A 22293-nucleotide genomic window follows, 5' to 3' on the forward strand; every position below is an offset into this window, starting at 1 on the left:
AATATTCATTTCAGCTCTATTCAGTTCAGTTCAGTAAACGTGAACATGCCTAAAATGTAAAGGCATTTTAGGTATTTGCAATGGACATAAAGTAGGCAAAAATTAATAGATCAAAATACATTAAAAGACCATTAATAAAAATGATACAGCATGTAAAAATTAAAAGGTACAATGATGTTTACGACCAAGACAATCAATTAGGTCGGTCAACACCAGTAACACTAGACCATCAATCTAACGTTCTATGTATCAGTCAATTACCCTCCATTGCACATCTTCGTGTACATATTTATACAATGTACAAAACACAAATTCCTGAGATTCTCTAGCCTTCAAAAACTATGAGACAAAAAGTTAATATTTTGTACTGTAAGAAATCATGCTGATCTTTTACCCCCTACCCCCATCACTTCGGGACAATTTAAGTAGAACTGAAATAACTACAGTGAGGTCGTGATAAGCTGAAGGTGTTTCACGAGGTTCTATATCGACGACAATAGAATCGATCCATAATTGTAGACCTTGCATCATCATCAACATGTAATGAAATCTTCATGGGTCTAAAGCAGGCACATCACCATCCAGGCTTCGACGTTTTTTCTTTCCCTCACCATGTCTTGACCTCCTAGGAGCCTCATCCTCACTTTCACTGTCTTCATTTGTTAGATTGTTTCGAGAGACAAATTTTTCAGCACCTTGGTTTGATGAGTCATCACCACGTCCACTCATATCCTGCAACTTCCCTTGATCTGGACCTGATCCAAATGTCTCACCCCAATCACTACCTGATCCTCTAATATCCCTCTTAGGACCCCGATTGCCACCTTGAGGTGGTCCAGGTTGGGAAGGAAAGATAGGAGGTATACCCATTGGTCGACCACCTCTCCCACCAATACCCATTCCTCCAGGCATGAATGGAGCACGCCCAGGGCCCATCATCATCCCAAACCCACCACCAGGATGGACCCCTCCAGGTTGTGAAGGCCGACCAGGAAACATCATACCAGGTGAAGGATTTGTAAATTCACCGGAGAATCTTGGGCCGTAGGGCACGAAAGGACGAGGACCCATGCCAAAAGGATCAGGCATTGGAAAGTTGTCAGGTCCAGGTCCATAATTGAAACCATCCACCCCCATCATGCCAGGAGGAAAGCCCCGCATCCCAGGCATAGGACGCATACCTCCTCGACCCATAGGAAAATTTGGTGGCCACATCATCCCTCTTCCCCTTCCTCTGCCTTGAATAGCAAGACTCCCTGGTGCCTGACCAAAACTCTCATCTTCTTCTTCACTTTCTTCCTCCTCTTCCTCCTCTTCATTGTCCTCAAATGGAACTATGTCTGGATTCTCAGCTCCATTTTCTATGTCAACTCCTTTTGCTTTCTCTTCTTCGCGTTTGGATTCAGCTGCAACTAGAGTCGCCTAACAAATTTTACAAGAATTTGAGAAAACTGTGAGTTTATGCAAAGAAAGAACAAATAAACAATTTTTAAAAACCTTAATAAATAATTAGATAAGCTGAAGCAAACATGGTAGTAAAGAACCGTTCCAATTTTATCAAATGTCTCCGAAGACTCTCCTCTGTATTACACACGATAATTTTTCTAATAATTTTTTATTTTTTTTTTATTTTCTTATTATAGTAAATTGATTTTTAAACTTGAAAAATTGTAATATCAAATATCCAAATCAGATATCAGATTTCATTGTTCTTCTTGTGAGTTTAGGGTGTTATTCCATATTCTACTACAAACTAATGCAGTCTTGCAGCATATTTTATTCCTTTGTCTACAATTAAGTGAATCTAATCAAGACCAAGATCAAAACTAAAAGTTGATGAACTCCCTCTAGGAAAATTACACAATACGAAAGAGGGTAAGAAAATTTGTCAAAATTAATCTACAATGGACATTGTTTTTCTAGTAGAAAATTTAATACTGTAAAAAAAGATATTTTGCTAATTAGATATTTGAACTGTCTTCCTAATACATTCCAATAAATAAATTACCATTAATAAAAAATAATATAAATTAAAAAGTCAAAGAGTTCCATTAATATTCAATGCACTTCTAATGTGCCAAAAGAAAATTTTAAACCAAATAGAGTTGCAAAAATGTTATTTCGGAGTAATTTTAAATTGCAAACAATATCTTCATCAATAAAAATGCTACTGCAGTAATTTGGCAAGAAGGGGTGGAATAAGGAAGAATAAGAGGACGGGAGTGGGATAAAACAGATGTACTATTTGAAAAAGTGCAGTTGAGGCACAGCTGTCTTTAAGATTAAAAAGGTCTAGGTAAAGCATGTTCAATGGGACGACTAAGGCACTGTAGCTGCATCATATTACCAGAGCTCATCATATGCAGCCTGTTTTCACACACATGATACCATTTATAATACCCTACGCCAGCATGTGCCCACTCTGATAGAGTGATAGTTATTATTGTATTAGGGGAACTCCTGAAGTTGTTGTGACCACCCTCTAGGTTGCCAAAACTCGTTCCCACTTCCAATCCCTACTAATACTACTAGCTAAATTTAGCATCATGCACAAAAGATTAATTAGCTAAATTTAGCATCATGCACAAAAGATTAATCAGCTAAAGCACTTAAAATGTGGCACATTAAACACTTAAGTTAATTATAGGATTTATCCAAGAGTGACTTGTTGTGATGGTAGTTGCATGATTAAGGGAGACCTTGAAAAGGCTCTTTATCATAGCAATATAGGATTTATCTTTTTCCTAGTTTGAACTGACCATAAGTGACAGGTTGAAAGCTAAATTATTTTTATCTTTTCAGCAAAATTTAAATTTAACACACAAGGCAAGGGATAGAAATGGTCTGAAAAGGAGGGATTGGAACACCATAGATAGTACCAATGATAAATTTTATGTTCTGCAGTTTCTGCTTCATCATAGGAACCAAAGTACAAGATAGAAAACCTTTGGTTCTCTTTCAATGGTTACAAAAAGTGTTACAGCAGCAGGAATTATTAGTATTTGTCATTCCATTTTCACTAATAGCATGTCACATTTTCTCCAAACTTTTACCTTATCAACAGGGCAATAATATAATGCTCTGTCTTAGATAATTCGCTGAAATTGATCCCTGATTAGTATCATGTATATCATTCTGGATCAAAAACCTGGGTCTGAAAAACCTGAATCCTGACTAAACCCACTGACAAAACTGGGTTCGCGTGTCCATATATCTCCTATAAATTAATTCTCTATATATCATTAATGTTCTCTCACAGCCATTTAAGCATTTGATAATACCCAAATGAAAATATGATATAAAATTGTTTGAGAAATCTCTGCTTCCAGCATCAGAAAAGAAATATACAGTATGGATGGTTCCGAGTCAACCCACAGCTGATATGGAAAATTAAGGTCTCAAATAAGACTATCAGAAACTCCATCAGCTCACATTAATTAATTCCAGACTAAAACGTTGTATTAACTGGGTTCATGTGTCCATCTAGGCTTCTGTTATCAGTTTTCGGTACATCTAATATGGTCTTTCCAGCTGAGATTACAGGATCCACAGATCATATGACATGAGATTCTTAATAGAGAAGAGATGCAATATTTTCAGGTGCTTAAGTAATTCTACGTTGAAATTTTAGAAAAATTAAAATAACAATTTCATGGTGAAACCATATAAACAAACATACCATAAGTTCACCGTCAGGTTCAAGATAAAGCAAGGAAGCCAGCTGCTCCCCAACAGAAGGCTCAAGCTCCTGGCAATCTCTACTAATCTGAAACAACAATTTAAAACCTGAAATAAGGAATTTTAGAAATTTCCACAATCCAAAACCATATATACAAAGATTTCAAAGAAAAGACTAAAATTTGACCCTTTTGTTCAAAGTTTAGTTATTAATTAAGTCAATAAGATTGCATTTGCCTTCTTGTAAATTTTTTTTTTTTTTTGTTTGCTAGAATTTGGTTAATTCCCCATAATGTTATATTTTGTGATTCCAAGGGAATAAATTAGTTTGCTGAGAGATATAAAAACTGTTAGAGTTATTACTTGAAACAATCAGAATAAAACATAATTTAATATGTTAGATTAGTGACAATGAAACAGATCATTGCTCCCTCCATCCCATAAAGCTTTAAGCACTTTGCTGGGCACATAGTTATAGGAATTTTTGGAGTGGGCTACTAAGAATATTTTTGGAAATCCGAACTTTCACATATTCACTTTAAATAATGCCGAGATTATTTTACAACAATCCGAACTTTGGGGCGTATTCGCTTTTATTGGTCCCGAGTTGACTAGTAACCTATTAAATTGGTTTTTTTTTTTTTTTTTATGGACTCGTCCCACCACGTAATTGGACAAAAATGAAATGAAATTTATAAAAAAAAAAAAAAGGAAAATTAAAAAAAATTTAAACAAAAACACCCCAGCCACGCCACTTCCCCCAACCATATCTCCAGCAGTCCCACCCCCACCAAAACCACCCCATTCCCCACCACCGAAACCACCCACACCACCCAAAACCGTCCCCCTTTCCAACCCACTAACAAGACCGCCCAAATTCCCACCCCCACTCCCCAAAAAAAAAAACTACCCCTCCCCCTTTCTCTCTTTCTTTCCTACTTTCTCTCTCCTGTTTGTTGTTTCTTTTATGGATAATCACCGTGGATGCAAACTTCGACGAGATGTAACGGTATTTCTACGAGAATTTTGTTTGATGGTTTATGTAGATAACCCTAGAATATAGAGAACCAGTTTTTTTAAGTGGTAGAAGAGGGAGAGGGAGAGAGAGAGAGAGAGTTATAATTGGGTAAATGTTGGCTGCAGCGGGTAGCGCAGGGAAACGACAAGGGAGGAGGCGATAACGGGAAAGGGAAGGAGAAGGGGAGGAGTTTTGTGGCTAGGAAACGGAGGGGGTGGCAAAAAAAATACCGGAAATGCAACCTGAGTGGAGATTGAGCCTCAAAATTTCTTCGAGAGGGAGACAGTTTTCGTGGTGGTGGGCTAAGGGGCAGCGGTTTCGGAGGGTTGGGGTTCCGGAGGTGGTGACACGTGTCTCTATTATAATCGGTTGGCACCAATAAAAGTGAATAAACCAAAAGTTGAGATTAAATAAACCAATTTTTCTATGAGAAAGGTAGCGGAGATATGAGATAGTGGGATACTTTTTTATTATGAGAGGCAGGACAATTGTTTATTTGAAAGAAAAAAAGTGGATCATCCTTCAATTGTAGATATTAGAAACATTTGTTGGTCAAACCCTTTACTTCCTCAATATCTTTAGTTGACATGTTTAGATTTTAGCACTATTCACAAAGTTCCCTTTTACCGTCTTTTATAATTTAAATGTAACAAAAAATATAGACAAGTTGTGTTTTGTTAAAATTGTCTTGACATATATATTCAAAATATTAACTAATAATTTTTTCCTTGACGATCCTTAAAGATAATCATAGTTCAATATCTGCATGAGAAAAAGTGCCTATAGAAATGTGTCGACTAAAAAAAAATGGAAGAAGTACAACTTTCAATGGATAATGTGTTAAACTCAAGCTTTTACAATCATGCTTTTAAAATAAAATTCCATTCTCTTCCTACATCTCAAATCATAAAGAATGCTAAAGCATTACATAGATTATTAGATTGCTAAATGTGGAGGCAAAAACACTATTGGATTATGCCATTCTGCAACTCATTTTTTAAGATCAGACTAACATTCATTATGTTAAATCAGCTAAAGGAGGCATTGAACATATGAATTAAGGAAATTTTGTCAGAAACCTCCTTTTAAAAGCACTTTTTTGTGAAAAACCTCCTTATAAAAAATATTTTTGTGAGATCATACCTTAATCAAATTTTTTTCTTCAAAATCATACCTTTGGACGGGCGTTTACTACCCACGTGCATATCACGTGGTCGACAAAAACTTACCCAAGCTTGTATTTCCCCAAATTTTCCCTCGAAGCACTTTGTTCCTCTATATCCCTCCTCTGTTCTTCCCTCTCATTCCAATTAAACCCAATTTATCCCCTTTCATTACTTCGATTTGTGCAAGGATCTTCAATTAAGCTAGGTAATTGTCGAAATTTGGAACTGAATTTATGTAAATTAGGGTTGATTAGGAGTTAAGGTTAATCCGAAAAACTAGGGTTCTTAACTTGAATCGTTCCTTAATTTTTTTTGTTTTTGCAGCATGATTGAGGGGGGTCAGAAGTGTCGTTGTGGTATTTCTGTTGGTGGTATTACCCTCACCTTGCTTCCTTGTTGTAGCTGCTTTCATTTTCATACCCATGGCAAAGAAATGCAAGGACGAATTTAATTAGCACACTAAAGTTGGTAGTTAATAACAAATGTAAGAAAGAGAGATAAATTTGAGACTTACTCTTTTGGGAGGGCACACATTCAATTTCAACCTGCCATGGTATAGTCGCAACAGAGAAGAGAAATGAAAGGGGATCATTGGGTTTAATTGGAAAGAGGGGGAAGAAGAGGTAATTCGAGGGAAAATTTAGGGAAATATAAGACTGGGTGGTTTTCGTCGACCACGTGATATGCACGCGGGTAGTCAACGCCTAAAAACGGGGTTTGACCCGTTAAACCCCGTTTTCCGTCCAAAGGTATGATTTTGTAAAAAAAAAATTTGATTAAGGTATAATCTCACAAAAATATTTCTATAAGGAGGTTTTTCACAAAATAGTGCTTTTATAAGGAGGTTTCTGACAAAATTTCCATGAATTAAATATACTAATTTATAAAACTATAGATTTAAACACTATTCTAACCTAGGTTGAACCACATCATTAACTTAAAAAATCTGCTGTCTTTACATAAGATAGCAAGAAAATGCTAGTTAAAAGACAAAAGAATATGTGGTGCATAATCTGAAAAAACATTTTATAGAGCATTTGAATTTGCTAGTCAAAATACGGCACTGCTGTTGTCTAAACAAAGCCATAAAATACCTTCACTGGCAAATTCTCATTGTAAGGATTCCTCAAATGCCGAGTTTTGTTGAAAGACAGCTCACACAACTGCCACAATGAAGCAAATAGTGTTATTAAATGTGTATATGGACCTTTAAAACAGTATAATTCATTTGGGAAAGTAAGACAGCATCACATAAAGAGTTACAACAACAACATCGCCGTTTCCCATAATGATTTGAAGTCAAGTAAAATGAATCAACATAAGGAACTGTCCATAAGAAATGAAACAAGAAAAATAAAAAAGTTAAAGAAACTAAACAACAATATGTGAGAAAAAAAGGATGGTGTTAAGTGGAAACCCAATAAAAAAGGACCTGTAAACTTAATTTACTGCTAGGTCCAATGATAGTGACTCCTATTCTACTAGGAGCCTTTTATAATGTCTAAAAATGAGGCTCACTTGCCGGATGCATGTCCTGGTGCTCAACGCTCGTCACATGGACGTTCCACCTTTGAAGTGGGTGAGTCTGAGTCGTCAACAAGGGTTGCTAATTCACCAAACCCTATCGCTTACTCATACCATCAAGAAAATACTGGCTACACCTCTTCTCAGCCCATTGCTCAAGGCTAGCGTGCCAATTGGTGACGGGCAGGCGAGGGGTGGCCTTTGGACACCAAGAAACTTGCGTAGGTTAGATGTAAGACAGAACCCAAACTCCCTTCTTGGGGGATTTAAATGCAAAGTTTATGGTTAAGTGATTAACATAAACTACATGAGAGCCCATTGACAGATTAAAGCAGTCTTATGGAAAAAAAAAAAAAAAAAAAAAAACACACATTCCGCCCGTAAGCGGCTAGGCGCAGTACTTCTAGAAACTGTATTTGAAGCAGTTGTTTGAACTCTCCGAATTCATCCCTCTTCTTTTTCCTCGGAGTCAGGTAACGCGGGGTCAGATTAGCTCAAAATCTCGTGCTAAAGAGCGTGGAGGTTTGAGTCTGTAGTCAATCCTCGAGACTAATTCGATCCAACTATTTTTTCGAACCAATTTGGGGCCTCCGGCTAGACTAAATCCTAGTCTAGTGAGAGCTCTCTATAAAAGAGCTCGGACAATTAAGACCTACTTCGACTATGTATTTATAGATTGAGTACGTACTTCGGTAGTTATTCTACTTGTTCACCTTAAATTTTGCATTCTTCTTCTTTGAAACATCTACATAGTGTAACATGGGTTTTTTTTTTTTTTTTTTTTTTTGCCTTTTCTTTCATTCTACTCCCGCCATCCCTAATCAATGTGCTCACTTAACATGGCACATAGTTTTAAGAAATATGTTGCTTCATCGTCTGAAACCCAAAACCATGGGCCCTTGCCCTTTTTAGACATGGGCAATCAAATTTGAGAAAAATGAAAAAGGAAGTGAGCATACCAAGTCTACGGAGTACATTGGTTTTAGATGTTCTCATAAATTAATTCATACAGAAGCCTGTTACAGTCTGCAACAAATTATAATGTCCATCAACTAAAAACCTTAATTAACTGAAGAAAAAAAAAAAAAGGAAAATTTGATTTTAATAATCCCACCTTTGGTTGATTCAATATTAATAATCCCACCTTTGAATTATTATCTAATAATCCCACCTTTATAGGGCATCTTCTTTTATTGGTCCCTAACCTATTGGTAACCTGTTTTAATAGGTAAAGATGCTACATGTCACTTTGTGATTGGTTGAATTTTTTTTTTCCAAAAAAAAAAAAAAAAAAAAAAAAAAAAAAAAAAAAAACCTAAAAAACAAAAATTAAAGTAACTAAAAAAATAAAGAGAGAAACCAGTCCACACCAACCCCACGCCACCAAACCCAATCCTCTCGCAGCCCCTCATCCCCACCCACACCGCCGGAACCCCATCACCACCCAACAATAACCGACCCTGCTTCCCCGTGAAAAAAATTAAATTCATACTTAAATTATGAATTGGAAAAAAATGAAAAGTTCCATTTTAGTTGTTGGATTTGATTTTTTTTATTGTTCTTATGTTGATTCCAAACTCTTAGATCATATATCCCAAAAATCTTAAAATTAGTAGAATAATCTGTGAATTTCAACCCAAGTTTCGATTATTATTGAGTTTTTTTTAGCTCCATTAATGGCGGTTTCAACAGTTATGCTAACCGGATCCATGTTCAACCTATTCTTATTCATATGGAGCAATTCGGCATCGGGGAAGGGAAGATGGATGGTTTTTGAGGTGGGAAAAAGGGGAGGGGTGGATTTCGTGGGTGGGGGTGGAAATCAGGGTGGTTTTCGTGGGTGGAAGTGGAAATCGCTTGGTGAGGGTCTAACGGCGGTGTAGGTGGGGAGGAGGGGCTGCCGGAGGAGTGGGTGTTGGGGTGGTCGTGGGGGTTGGGGGCTGCTGTTGGAGTGTTGGGATGGGCTCTTTTTTTTTTTTTTTTTTTTTAAGGTTTTCTCTTTTTGATTTTTTTTTTTTTTGACTAATTCTTTAGTGACACTTGATACTTAAATTAAAAAAAAAAATCAAAAAAAAAAAAGGAGTTTACCTAATGTACAGGTTACCAGTCATAAGGGACCGATAGAAGAAGATGTACTATAAAGGTGGGATTATTAAATAATAATCAAAAGGTGGGATTATTAATAGCAAATCGGGCAAAGGTGGGATTATTAGAATCAATTTTTAAAAAAAATTGTGTTGACTTTAGCACTGTTCACATACTCTTCTTTGACTATTTTTGGTAAATTTTACACAAGGCAAATCATAATCAAGTGGGATATGTCTCAATGTATAAAAGTTAAATATCAACTTTCCGCATTTTTTACTGTCTTACTGATAATTACATAAATTAATGGTTGAAGTCATGTATTGACATGTGCGAAATTTAAAATGAACCAACCTAAAAACAACGGAAGAAGTATATACTAAATTATTCCACATTTGGCTCTTCCCAAAAAAAGATAAAATTAAATTAATTGTAAATTGCAATTACAACTTTTTTCATAATGAACATACCTTTAACCATTTGACTGAGAAATTTCTCCCATAATGCGCTGTCCCATGTGCATGCTTCCAGTTACCACCACTAGCAGTCTCACCAATTTTCGATGTCATCTTTGCACAGCCCTAGCCGTAGAAAATAAGCATTCTATCAGTGGTGTCCATAAACTTGGCAAACCCATCATCATCTAAATTGCCAGAAAGAACTATAAAACCCCACCTGAAAATGTCGAGTACGGTTAACAGAAAAAACTAAGATTACATGCTCAACAGTATCAAAAGCTTCATTTAATTTGGCTTCGTTGCTTCTTTGGGTAGCCCATACACCTTGTTGAACAGATAACTCCAAGTTTTCACGATTGCAGCTCTTCACAATAAAATACCTGTATTTCAACAAATCAAAATGAAAGAAGAATATCCAAGAAAGTTTTTTATAAAAATCCCCAACCAGAAAAATGTATGAAATTGTTTGCAAAGAGTCGACTTGGATTCAAAGGGATGAAACTGATATGATAAGCATGGCATCATTACATACATGATCTGGTAATTTTTATATACCCTTCCCTTCCGCTCCCCATTTTTCCCATTTTCCTCTTTACCCACATTAAATATGCTAATCTGTGCTGCAAGATATGGTTTTTGGAAGACATGTGAAGCTAGATGGTTTGCATTGGTGCAGGTATATCAGAGCATGCATTTATATTGAATGATCAAAATGAAATTTATTATAGCAGCTTTAGTGTGCCTGAATATCATCAAGTTCTTTTAAAGAGTAATTATTTGACAACAAAATCAACTCCCATAGAAATGTAGCGAGTAAACTAAACAACAATACTCCACAACTACAACAACATTCCTGTTGATAGAGCAAGAGAACATCAATACAGCACATGAATTAAGGATTACAACGAAAAACAAATTTCCTTAACCATCCCATGAAACACTGAACAACACTAGAAAATAGAACAAGTTGCTACCAGTTCTATATCCTCTACCCTCCTTGTCCTAAACCTCCATATAATGCAGCTGTATGCAAACTTCATCTGAATAGAACTTCTAATCTCCAAACAATGTGGGTGCATAAGTTCAATATAACACTTTCTGCCAACAACTTCCGCTTTAACAATTTTAACAAAAGGAAGAAAAAAAAAAAACAGACCTTCACCTTCTCAGATCCTAAATAGAATATAGAACGGTCCAGCAAGTACATATTGTTAAAATAACACTGAATCTTCAATAACAATAGAGGAAAACGATGAATAGACAAGGAAAACTATACCCTAAGTGCCCCCATTAACATAAAAGAACTGGTCCATGATGTATTTACAAAGAAAAGCACAATGAATTCAGACAGAAACACTATTCCCTAAGTAATTCATGGTATTCAACCGTTAATTTAAGTCATTGATGCCAAGATAGTAATTTGTTTAAAAAGAATAAGTGCTTGCAAAACAAAACTAATAAAAATTAATATAAGTTTGTGGGCTAAACGTTATTATCTTTGGACCAAATTTTAAATGAAACAAGGTAGTTGTAGCTTTCTAGGAGCCTGCCAACAGTAAATTTCAAAGTTCTCAATACAGATACTCCTCCAACACCTCCCCCCCCCCCCCCCCAAAACCCCCCCGCGCGGCCTTAATGATCCAGTGATAAGGTAAATAAGAGAAGGAAAAAAAAAAGGAGAAAATTCTAGTACAAATTACTCTCTTAATTTCTTTTAAGGATCTTCAAATTACTGGTCCTCCATACTTACACATAAGATTTTACCCTTCTGAGTCCATTAAAATAATTCTTATCATTTATTGAAGTTTATAGAGAAATATACAATTATGGGGACAATAATATACCAATTAGTTTCACTTTCATCTAAAAAACCTATAAAAATTAGTGGTCCTATGCAATAACAAAGAGGAAAGTGTACCCCTTCTCTAACACCAATCAGTTCCTCATACAGCAAAATAAGTATGTTGGTCCGCAGATGGTAACACTCTCAAAGGAAATTAGGGATTTTTTATATATCACAATAAGAAATTGTGGTCATTATACCAACACCCCTTGACCGAACAAAAATGCAGAAAACCCAGATCTCTATAAAAAGGATAAAGTAGGTATCAACAATAAAAAATGAAACATATTTCACCATTTCTGTATAGCCACTGTAGAAATATTTTACATATATATAAATATATATGTATATGTCTAGGTTCCAGATATACTTTTTATATGTGCAAAGGCAAAGATACAGCTTGTACAAGAATATTATCCCTGAAATAAAACATAATATACAATAATTTGAATCATAAACCTTATAGAAAACTTAAGCACTCTGGACACACCTAGTTATCCCTTGAGGAAGTGGAGTAGCTGTCCTGCCTGTTTGATTAGATGAATTACTGGGAAGATTTTGTATGTTGTCCTGACCAGCCAGATGAGGCTGCTGTAATTGTTGCTGTATGTTGGAAGGCTCTGTTGCTGTAGATTTTGGGACTGAACCTTGATTTGCAGTGTTAGCACCTTGTGGAAACTGCGATCTGTCTGCTTGCTGAGAATAATTTGTATTCCGTTGTTGAGAAAATCTATTTGAGGCACCATAACTGTATGAGGTGAGTTGCTGAATCTTCTGAAGTACTTCGTCAACAGCAGGCGGAGGTCCAGGCTGCTTTGCATGTCGGTAACGACAGTCTGGCCCATTTGGACAGAAACCCAATTTGTACCTACAGTCAGTGATCCAACTTAAAATTAGAACCACAAATGCTGACTATCATTATACTAAAATACTCTTGCAATGCAATAATTTAACATCCAGTAAATGCCTATAAGAGCACTCTCAGTGATGGCCAAAAAAGTGCCCATGAGGAGATATAATGGTGGGGGAAAGAAAAAAAAGGCAGCAACACTCATGGATGAAACAAGAAATGCCCATGAAAAATTTCCTAACGCCATAAGGAAATTCCAAATGCTACAGTACTTTGTTAATGGCCAATGGACTGCTGAAATGTGGCAGCTCTGCCCCTCCCCCACCCACCCCACCGCAAAAAAAAAAAACAAAAAAAAAAATGCAGGTTACATTTTAACTTTTATAACTTAAAAAAAAAAATACCATCAATCATAAACTTTATTTTTAAGTATAAATAGACACCCATTTTACCATATTTTGACATACTTTAAAAAATCTCTATTTTTACTTTTTTTTTTTTTTCCAATTCCACTTACTATTATTGTCATTATTATTAAAAATTAAATTAATGTTACTATTCTTAATATTATAAGCACTTAAACTATAATTAGATTAATGAAAAAAAAAATAGCCAATGAGATTGAAAAAAAATAATTGATTAAAAAATAATCAAGAGTTTATCAGGTAAACTAATCTTAATAACCAAATAATATAACGCAAGTAAACACAATAAACTTTTGATTGTAACGTTTAAATATCTTAAATAATATTTAAAACTTAAATAGATAGATTAACATTAAATGGTAGGATTGAGAAAATATGGAGAGGTATAGTTATAATAGGAGAGAGTGGTGAAGAGTTTTTATTTTCTTTTCTTTTTTTCTCTCTCACTGCTCTACACCACCATTTACCTCTGATTTTCTGAAGCATAATCCATTTATAATCTAATCGCTAAGGGGTTTCAAAACAAAAAGGACGCTTTTTAGAATCATTACAATTATTAGCCTAACGCCTCAGACGAGACTCCAAAAGTGAGTAGGATAAAGAACAGTTTAAATGTGTGCAGCATAGCCTTATCCTAGCTACCACAGATGATGTTTTGTTGAGCCCATTTTATATAAACTACCAAATCACAATCAACGCAAAAAGGCAGCTTAGAACTCCTCTAACTCTGTTGAAAATAAACATGCCCCAAAATGACAAGTTAGAGATAAGGATATGATAGACCGTGATATCCACAGATTTAATTTTGTCACTTACCTCAATAATAAAAAGAAGAGCAATAAGGAATATTTGTCCAAAAGCACCATTCAATAAATTTAGTGAGAAATACCTTCTACACTACTGTAATACTACCTCCGTTTCTTTTTAGTTGACACATTTTGACTTTAGCACTATTCATCTACCTCCCTTTGACCGTATTTTGTGCTTTATACGTAATGAAAAATATAGCCATGTGGGATCTTGTTAGATTCGTCACGTTATATACTTTCAAAATATCAACTTTTCATATTTTTTGCTTATCGATAATTAAAGATATTGATGATTGAATAAGTGCATTGGCAAACGTGACTAAAGAAACGTGTCAACTAAAAAGAAACGGAGGAAGTATATTATTAAAATGTCTTTAATGGATTTTTTTACAAATATAATAAAAGATGTTCAAAGTCAAAGTAGTGCATTGGCAAACCGGTATGCTAAATAAAAAACACAACTACAATGAAATGAAATAAATATTCAGCAAGAAGTGGGATTTTATTATATTTAGTAGGTAGTGGAGTCAAAGTGAAGTAAGAGAATACTGCAGGGAAAAACACGTGTTGATACAGCATGACACCAAATACTAGTACACTTGAATACGTCACCTACGATAAGATACCACAAGTTCCCATCAAAAAAAAAAAAAAAAAAAAAGAAACCACAAGTTTGATATACACTTGGGGAATTTCCGAACATATACAAAGCCCATATATATAGGGGGTTTTGTCGCAAGGGAGATGCAAGTACATCACCTTCGATCGCCAACATGGTCTAGTGGTAAAGGTGTAGTGGTAAGCGTTGTAGAGAGAGAGAGAGAGAGAGAAAGAGAGAGAGAGGAGAAGAGAAGAAACATTTATTTCTTCTCTTTTTTTGTGGGGGGGAAGGGGGGAGGAATTTACCCATTTTAAAAAAATTACATTGTACTACTTTGTGAGTTACCTGACCGGACAATCAATCAAAGCCTTACTCGAAGCCGACACTTCAAATTAAAACATTAAATAACACCATCTAAGACGTGAAGTTGTCACCTTCTTTTTCTTTTTGACACTCTTCTACATTTAGACCCTGTTTGGTTTGAAGTAAACATTTTCAATAAAAATTTAGTTTTCATAGAATACACATTTTCAAGGAAAATCTCATTTGCCATATAAGAAATATTATAGAGAAAATAAAAAATAGAAGTGGAAATGTGACAATTAATGAGAGGAAAGTAAAAAAGGGATAAGGAGGAAGGAATATGTGACTTCCCTTTTTAAGTAAAGGAAAATGTTTTCCACCAATAAGGTGTAATTTTCTACCATTGAGAAAAATGTTTTCCACCCGTTCAAAAACAAAACAAAGGAAAATAAGGACAATAGGAAAAATCATTTCTTTACATCAAAGCAAATGAATTCTTAAGGTTTGCTCTAGAACTTTTTTGTTATTCTTTTGCTTTTCTAACACCCTCTTTTTATTTATAAAATATATTGTATTATGTAAGTGTCATGTCCAAATTTAAACCCGATTTACATAAATTGTCATATCGAGTCATAATTGTACCCATACCCATGCCCATATCCCAACACTCCAAGATAAATCCAAATTGTAGGTTACAAGTAATCTAAGATGACCTAACAAGGAAAGTTATGCAAGAATTCAAGAATAGATGGAGTAGTATAAAAGAAAGTTCACATGAAGAAAATTAACAATTAGACTAATTCAATTAACAGTGTACATGAGTACTCCCTCTATTCCTAAATAATTGACCCGTTTGACTTTTATTTACTATTTATATACTAAATTTGAACATCGTTTTGTAGTAACGTGTCCCAGACGCAAGTATTCAAGGTCTCCAGGCAAGTCAACAACCCATACGAGTCTGTGCAAGAAGAAGGCAAGTCAACCAAGGTGGAGAAAAAGCAACAGCTGAAAGCAATCTTATAAATTATGGAAGCTCCAATTGAGAAGAGGACAAAATTAATTAAGAAGAAGAGAAGGAAAGAAAGCAACTTAGTTTCTTTATTGTTTAATTATGTTTTTCTAATTTAGCTAAGTATCACATGTTAAGCTCCAGGGTCTCCTTGACCATCTTAGTATAAGTAGAGAAGATATCTAGAAATTGAGTGTAAACACATTGTGAGATTAGTAGCCTCAAGCTACTTGGTGAGAGTAATAGCCTCAAGCTATTAACTTGTAATCCTCCTTCTATTATTAATCAAGCATTCAACTTTCCTTCTCTTAATTGTTGCTTTAGTTCGCCATAATTTCCGGCAGCCTAGGTCAGTCCATAACAAAGTTGTATCAGCACAACACCATGGAGTGGCTTAACGTCGTGTAACACCATGCAGTGGCTTAACGCCGTGTACAAGAGGGTCGAAGGCCTTGAACAGACACTTGGTGACATTAATGGCAAGTTGAACATACAAGAGGCTTCCACTCAAGCCATCGAGGCGGAGCGACGAAGGCAAGAGGAGGCCTTAATCGCCGCTGTGACACAGCTTGAAGGTCGAATTGACCGCCACCGTGACGATCACAACACTGTGGCGGCAATAGACCGAGGCAAGGTGCAGCAGCTACCGTACCGGACGAGCTGACTTAGAAAGGACTCACCGCGACGACGCAACCCGCCATTGAGCTAGCAGGACGACGAGGATGCCACAGAACGGAGGAAATCGGATAAGAACTCTGTGCGGGAAGATGATAATTGTGGGTTTGACAAGAACGACTTTAACTACGAGAATGACGACGGCGGAGGTTTGGGGGTCGCTGGAGACACCAAAACCCGGATACGTGGCTAGTGCAAGCAAAGATGTACTTTAAGTTCTACCAGTTGCGTGAAGAAGAGAAACTCGAAGCAGCAATGGTTTCTATGGACGGGCCGGCGTTAAAATGGTTTCAATGGGAGGATAAACGTCGGTCGTTTGTAAATTGGCCGACCGCAGGCAAAGGCTCTTAAGTGAGTTCCGGCCATCTAACGTCGATTCACTCCATGACAATGGCACCACCACCGTGGAGGATTACCGACGAACGTTCATCGAGATGGCTTTTTCGTGGGAGGACGTGCCGGAAAGTCTAACGTTGGGACAATTCATAAACCTAAATATCAAGGCGGAGATGAGGTTGCACAACCCCTACAACCTTCATCAGGCGATGAGCTTGGCGGTGAGGGTGGAAGAACGAAATTGGATGAGCCAAATGAGGAAGCTAGGAGGAGCTTGGAGAGGATTTGCTAGTTTTGGGAGTCCGAGTACAAATAGCCCACGAGTAACGCATGGGCTGGGCTCATCAAGACATATATCAGAGTTACAAGATCGAAGGGCTAAAGGGTTGTGCTTTAGGTGTCACGAAAGATGGGGGTGGGCCACCGTTGCAAACGGAAGGAGCATACCCTCATGGTCACCGATGAAGAGGAAAACGATGGAGGAGAAGGGGATGAAGGAGAAGAAACGTAGGAAACTAGTGAACCCGCCATTGAAGTGTCCTTGTGTTCGGACTTTCAAACTAGTGAACATGAAGCTTGAAACGTAGGAAACTGGTGAACATGAAGCTTAGTGGTGAAGTAAAGGGGCGACGGGTAGTGGTAATGATTAACCAGGGGCAACCTATAATTTCTTTTCGACACAACTAGTGTCGAAGTTGCCGCTAGAAGTGTACGGGAAGGGTGAGTTTGATGTGACTCTCGGAGATGGAGATACGGTGAAAGGTCGAGGAGTGTGCAAGAAAGTGGTGGACAAGCTAGATAGAGGAGTAACCATCACTGAGGAGTTCTAACCCTTGTCATTGGGAAATGCCGAGGTGATAATCGGGGTTCAATGATTGGAGAAATTGGGATCCATGATCACAAATGGGAAAACTCATGTCATGAAATTCGCCGTCGCCGAAGTTCCAGTGACCTAGGTGGGCGGCCCCACACTTGAGAAATCACAAGTCTCGTTGAAGGCTATGGTGAGAAGCATGGGTAAAGAAAAGGTAGGCTGTTAGTGGAGATAGGAGGTAGAGGCCCAAACCACTTGGCCCTTCTTGAAAAATATCATAAGGTGTTCAATATGGTAATGGGAATTCCTCTAAGCATGCAATCACACTCAAGGAGGGTAGCAACCCCGTAAGCGCCGGACCTTACCACTACCCTCAAATCCAAAAACATGAGATCGAGAAGCTTATTCGAGAAATGATTGAGGCCGGAATAATTAGGCCATCCACAAGTCCTTTTTGAGCCCGGTCTTGCTTATCAAAAAGAAAGACGAGTCTTGGAGATTTTGTGTGGATTATCGGACTTTAAACAAGGAAAAATTACCGAATAAATATCCCATTCCAGTTATCGACGAACTCCCTTAAGAGCTCCATGGGGCTAGAATTTTCTCAAAACTCGATTTAAAATTAGGTTACCATCAAATTCGGATGAAACCCGAGGATGTGCCTAAAACCGCTTTTCGTACTCATGAGGGTCATTACGAGTTTTGTAATGCCCTTTGGCCTTACTAATGCACCAGCCAATCCTTGATGAATGATATTCCGTCCTTTCTTACGGAAATTCATCGTAGTATTTTTTGACAATATTTTGGTGTATAGCAAAGATGAGTATGAACACGCCAAAAACTTAGAAGAAGTGTTTGAAAGATTGGAAGCAAACAAGCTCTATGCCAACTTCATGAAATGTGAGTTTGGACAAGAACAAGTAGCATAGGGCCATGTTATATCTTATCATGGGGTGTCCATGGACCAAGAAAAGGTGCAAGCAATCATGAATTGGGCCTACAAAAGAATTTGAGGGAGCTTAGAGGCTCCCTTGGGCTAACGGGGTATTATCGAAAATTTGTAGCCCGATACATGCCTGATCCACTTAAGACAAAGGACTGTTATGGGTGGACCGAGGAAACGACCCAAGCCTCCAACGGCTTAAGGAGGCCATGGTCACCGCCCTCGTATTACCCATGCCAGATTTTGCTAAGGAGTTTGTAGTAGAAACCGATACTTCAGGATATGGGCTAGGGGCGGTCCTCATGCAAGTCGACCCATCGCTTATTATAGCGTGATGTTGGGAATTCAGCCAAGCCAAGTCCATTTACGAGAAGGAACTAATGGCCATTTGCCTAGCCATAGTTCGATAGAAGCATAATCTAATAAGCTGACACTTTGTGGTGAGAACTGACCAACAATACATCACAAAACAAAGGGAGGTGAATGGAGATTATCAAAAGTGGCTAAGCTGTCAGGTTTAATTTTGAGGTGCAATACAAACCTGGGGCCTCTAATCGGGTTGCAGATGCACTATCCCGCATAGGAGGAGAAATAGGCCAAGTTGTTTCCAAGGCCCAACTCATTGCAATGGTTACTTCAACTTGGTCAGAATTGGAGAAGGAATTAGAGGATGATGTTTGCTTGGCCCAAATCCTTTCCTTCACACAATCAATACTAAGGAAAATAATTAACTATCTGAGCCATGGAGGATGTATACTAAGGATATTTAGATTAGCCCCACAAAAACAAGAATTTTATTAATTACCTTGATAAAAATAAATTCAGATAAAATCTTATAGTTCCTCCATTCCACAAATTTTGAGTCTACGAGTAACCCAAATAAATCTTTTTAATCGAGCCTTCTCGGAGCAAGTTCTGCTAAAGAATCAATAATTCACTAAATAGTATTTGGCAACACCTACCTGCTCACCTTATCTCTATTAGAAGTACAGCACAAACCCATATACCAATAACTACAGGCCTCAATATCACTTCAATCATGTTAAACATGGCAATATGGCATTGTTAAAGCATACGTCCATTCTCCTACTACAATTGCAGGCCAACCAATTCAACACTAACAACGGTCCGACAAGCTCGGCTATCAGTCAATCGGGAAAGCAATACAATTCAACACTAACAACAGTCCGACAAGCTCCGCTATCAATCTACTAGAAAACAATACAATTCAGCACTAATAGCGATCCGACAAGCTCAGCTATCAATCTACAGAAAAGCAATTCAATTCAACACTAACAACGATCCAACAAGCTCAGCTATCAATCTACGGGAAAGCAAAACAATTCAACACTAATAACGGTCCGACAAGTCGGCTATCAATCTATGGAAAAGCAATACAATTCATAACTACTCACCTTAAAAACAAGTAATATCACAAACAAACAAATTGATAAAAAAGAAAAAAATAGAGACATACATGTTGCACTCTTTAATATCTTCATTGGTGTGCTTGTAAACACAATCCTGCTCACGACACTCGCCATACAATCGGAAGAATCGGCAGACGGGCATCCGAGACTTGTCGTATTGGTGAAGGAAGCCGCAAGAATCCCCCTTCATACACAGGCTGCGAAGCCAATGACGGCAAACGGTTTGCCGGAAGCTGCGGCGAGTGCCTTGCCCTGAAGAATGGTCAGCAGGGGCAGAACCGCCAGTTGCAACGGCGGCTCCGGCGGAAGGGGCGGCATTTGGGTCAGGTTGGATGACGGGATTAGAGGCAGTAGGGATGTTAGGGATAGTGTCGAGGTTGCCTTCAAAATCGAAGCTCAAACTTCCATCAGTGTCTTCCATTGATGGTGTTTGGAGGTGTTATGGTAGATGGATTAGGGTTTTAGAGAAACATTGGAATGGAATTGGAAGATGGTTTTTGGAGAGAGTGCGAATTGATTTTTGGGGATTGATACTAGCAAGGGAGTGAATAGAGAATTCAAAGTTCAGGGCGATAACTAAAATCTGGTACAATTGTGCATTTGGTCCCTCATCTTTCAAACAAGGCAAATTGGTTCCTTTACCACCCTTAGGGTCTTTTTGGCCAAGCTTCTGGAAAACAATTTCTGTTTCCTAAAAGTACTTTTTTAGAAACTGTCCTAGAAAAACACTTGCTAGAAACATATTTGTTTGGCCACAAAATTTTAGAAGTGCTTTTGAGAAATAGAAACAATTTTAATATTGTTTGGCCCATTGAAAAGTGGCATAGTACAGTCGTGCTTATTTAATAAAATACGGTTACTGTGTATTTGGTAAAAGAAGATTAATTTATACGAAGTATTTGATAAAAAGAAGATTAATGTTTATTTGATAATTAAAGATCAATTTTATTTGATAAATTGAATTGAGTTCATGCTATTCAATTTTTTTTTACTGATATAAGACCCATTATCTTTCTCACATATCTCTACCTTTCCCCTGCTAGTGCTACTGGTTTAAGCCATTATCTTTAACACTAGTGCTACTGCTTCAAAACCCACGGCACCACCACTTGCTATTCTTAATATGTCGCTTGCTAAACCCATAAAACCCCATCCTAATTGTCATCGGATACATTTACTCGCTCCTATACAAGTTCACCAATTTCGCCACCACAATCTCCACCAGGTCGGTGACAATAAAGCTTCGGGGTTTTAATTGCAAATACAAAGCATGTTTTGATGGATTTGTGGTCAAATTTACAGAGATAAAGATTGAGGAGAGAGAGGATAAAGGGCTTGATTTGATTTTATAAGAGGATATATGGTCATTTTAACTTTTTTTAAGGGTATATTGGTCCACATAAATTTTCATTTAATGTAATAAAACTCCTCCCCGAGAAACTGAACCAAGAAACTACAAACTGTAGCTTCTACTTCTACAGCGTATTATATTCCATAGTGGGCTTCTCGAGAAGCTGAATTCACTTTTGTAAATCATATTGTTTGGCCTAGTTTCTCCTTTTGCTACTTAATAGCACTTTGAGAAACCCGGCCAAACAGGCACTTACCTCACCATTTCTGGTGAAGTACTTCTAAGGCCCCGTTCTTTTGAGATGCTCTGCTTTGCCCTGTTCAGCAGAAATCTGCTCTGTTCTGCTCTAGATTAATAATAACTAGATGAAGCCCGTTTGTTTTTGAATTTTTTAAAATAATTTTTTATATATATATAATTATGTGCTAAAATTTGTTATATATTTAGATAAAATTACTAATATCAAAAGATAGTATTTTACATTTAATTAATTTAAACTGGAAAATCTCATTCGCCAATTTTTCTTACGTGCCATTTAAATGAATTAAACCTAAAACAAATTAATAATCTCGTATTTAATTGGCTACCATTAAAATTTATAATTGATGTGTTCATTTTATATATATATTTATCCCCACCCTTGGTCGTAATTAGTAGTGTTTTTAGCTCTTACGAGCCACTTTTATTACTAACTAGGTTAGTTCCCGTGCCATGCACGGTTATTTTAATTACCCCATGTATTCTTTTGACAAATTAATTTATTTATAGCATAAAATATAAAATTTGTTTAAAATATCTTGAACAAAATTGAATAAGAATGGTAAATATTGTTGCTCATTTTATATATTTGACAAAACAAACATCTTTTTTAAAATAATTTCATTAAATAAACTATACTTCGTAGTAATTAATTATTAAAAAAATAATATACTAAGGACACACCAGAAATTGACATGTGTCAATGCTAGTGTG

General features: G+C 36.8%; 1 protein-coding gene across 1 annotated transcript; it reads right to left on the reverse strand.

Annotated features, from left to right (window-relative positions):
- Window positions 1-131: 131 nt before the first annotated feature.
- Window positions 132-20532, reverse strand: LOC145612061 (30-kDa cleavage and polyadenylation specificity factor 30-like). Its single transcript, XM_081667437.1, has 7 exons — window positions 20018-20532; window positions 12263-12640; window positions 10147-10309; window positions 9942-10052; window positions 6957-7025; window positions 3680-3766; window positions 132-1422 (listed from the first exon to the last, which is right to left on the reverse strand). The coding sequence occupies exons 1-7, from the start codon at window positions 20389-20391 to the stop codon at window positions 553-555; spliced, it is 2052 nt and encodes a 683-aa protein (XP_081523563.1). The 5' UTR covers window positions 20392-20532; the 3' UTR covers window positions 132-552.
- Window positions 20533-22293: the final 1761 nt, after the last annotated feature.

The sequence above is a fragment of the Chenopodium album genome, chromosome 24 (genome assembly GCF_948465745.1).
Source record: "Chenopodium album chromosome 24, dcCheAlbu1.1, whole genome shotgun sequence".
Lineage (NCBI taxonomy): Eukaryota > Viridiplantae > Streptophyta > Magnoliopsida > Caryophyllales > Amaranthaceae > Chenopodium > Chenopodium album.

Bases quoted from the DNA above. Each gene is read 5' to 3' on its own strand.
- LOC145612061 (XM_081667437.1), bottom strand. From the start codon at position 20,391: ATGGAAGACACTGATGGAAGTTTGAGCTTCGATTTTGAAGGCAACCTC. The intron at 12,641-20,017 runs GTATGTCTCTAT...CACTGACTGTAG, and splicing joins GATATTAAAGAGTGCAACAT to GTACAAATTGGGTTTCTGTC. The intron at 3,767-6,956 runs GTATTTTATGGC...TTGTTGTTTCAG, and splicing joins ATGAGAATTTGCCAGTGAAG to ATTAGTAGAGATTGCCAGGA.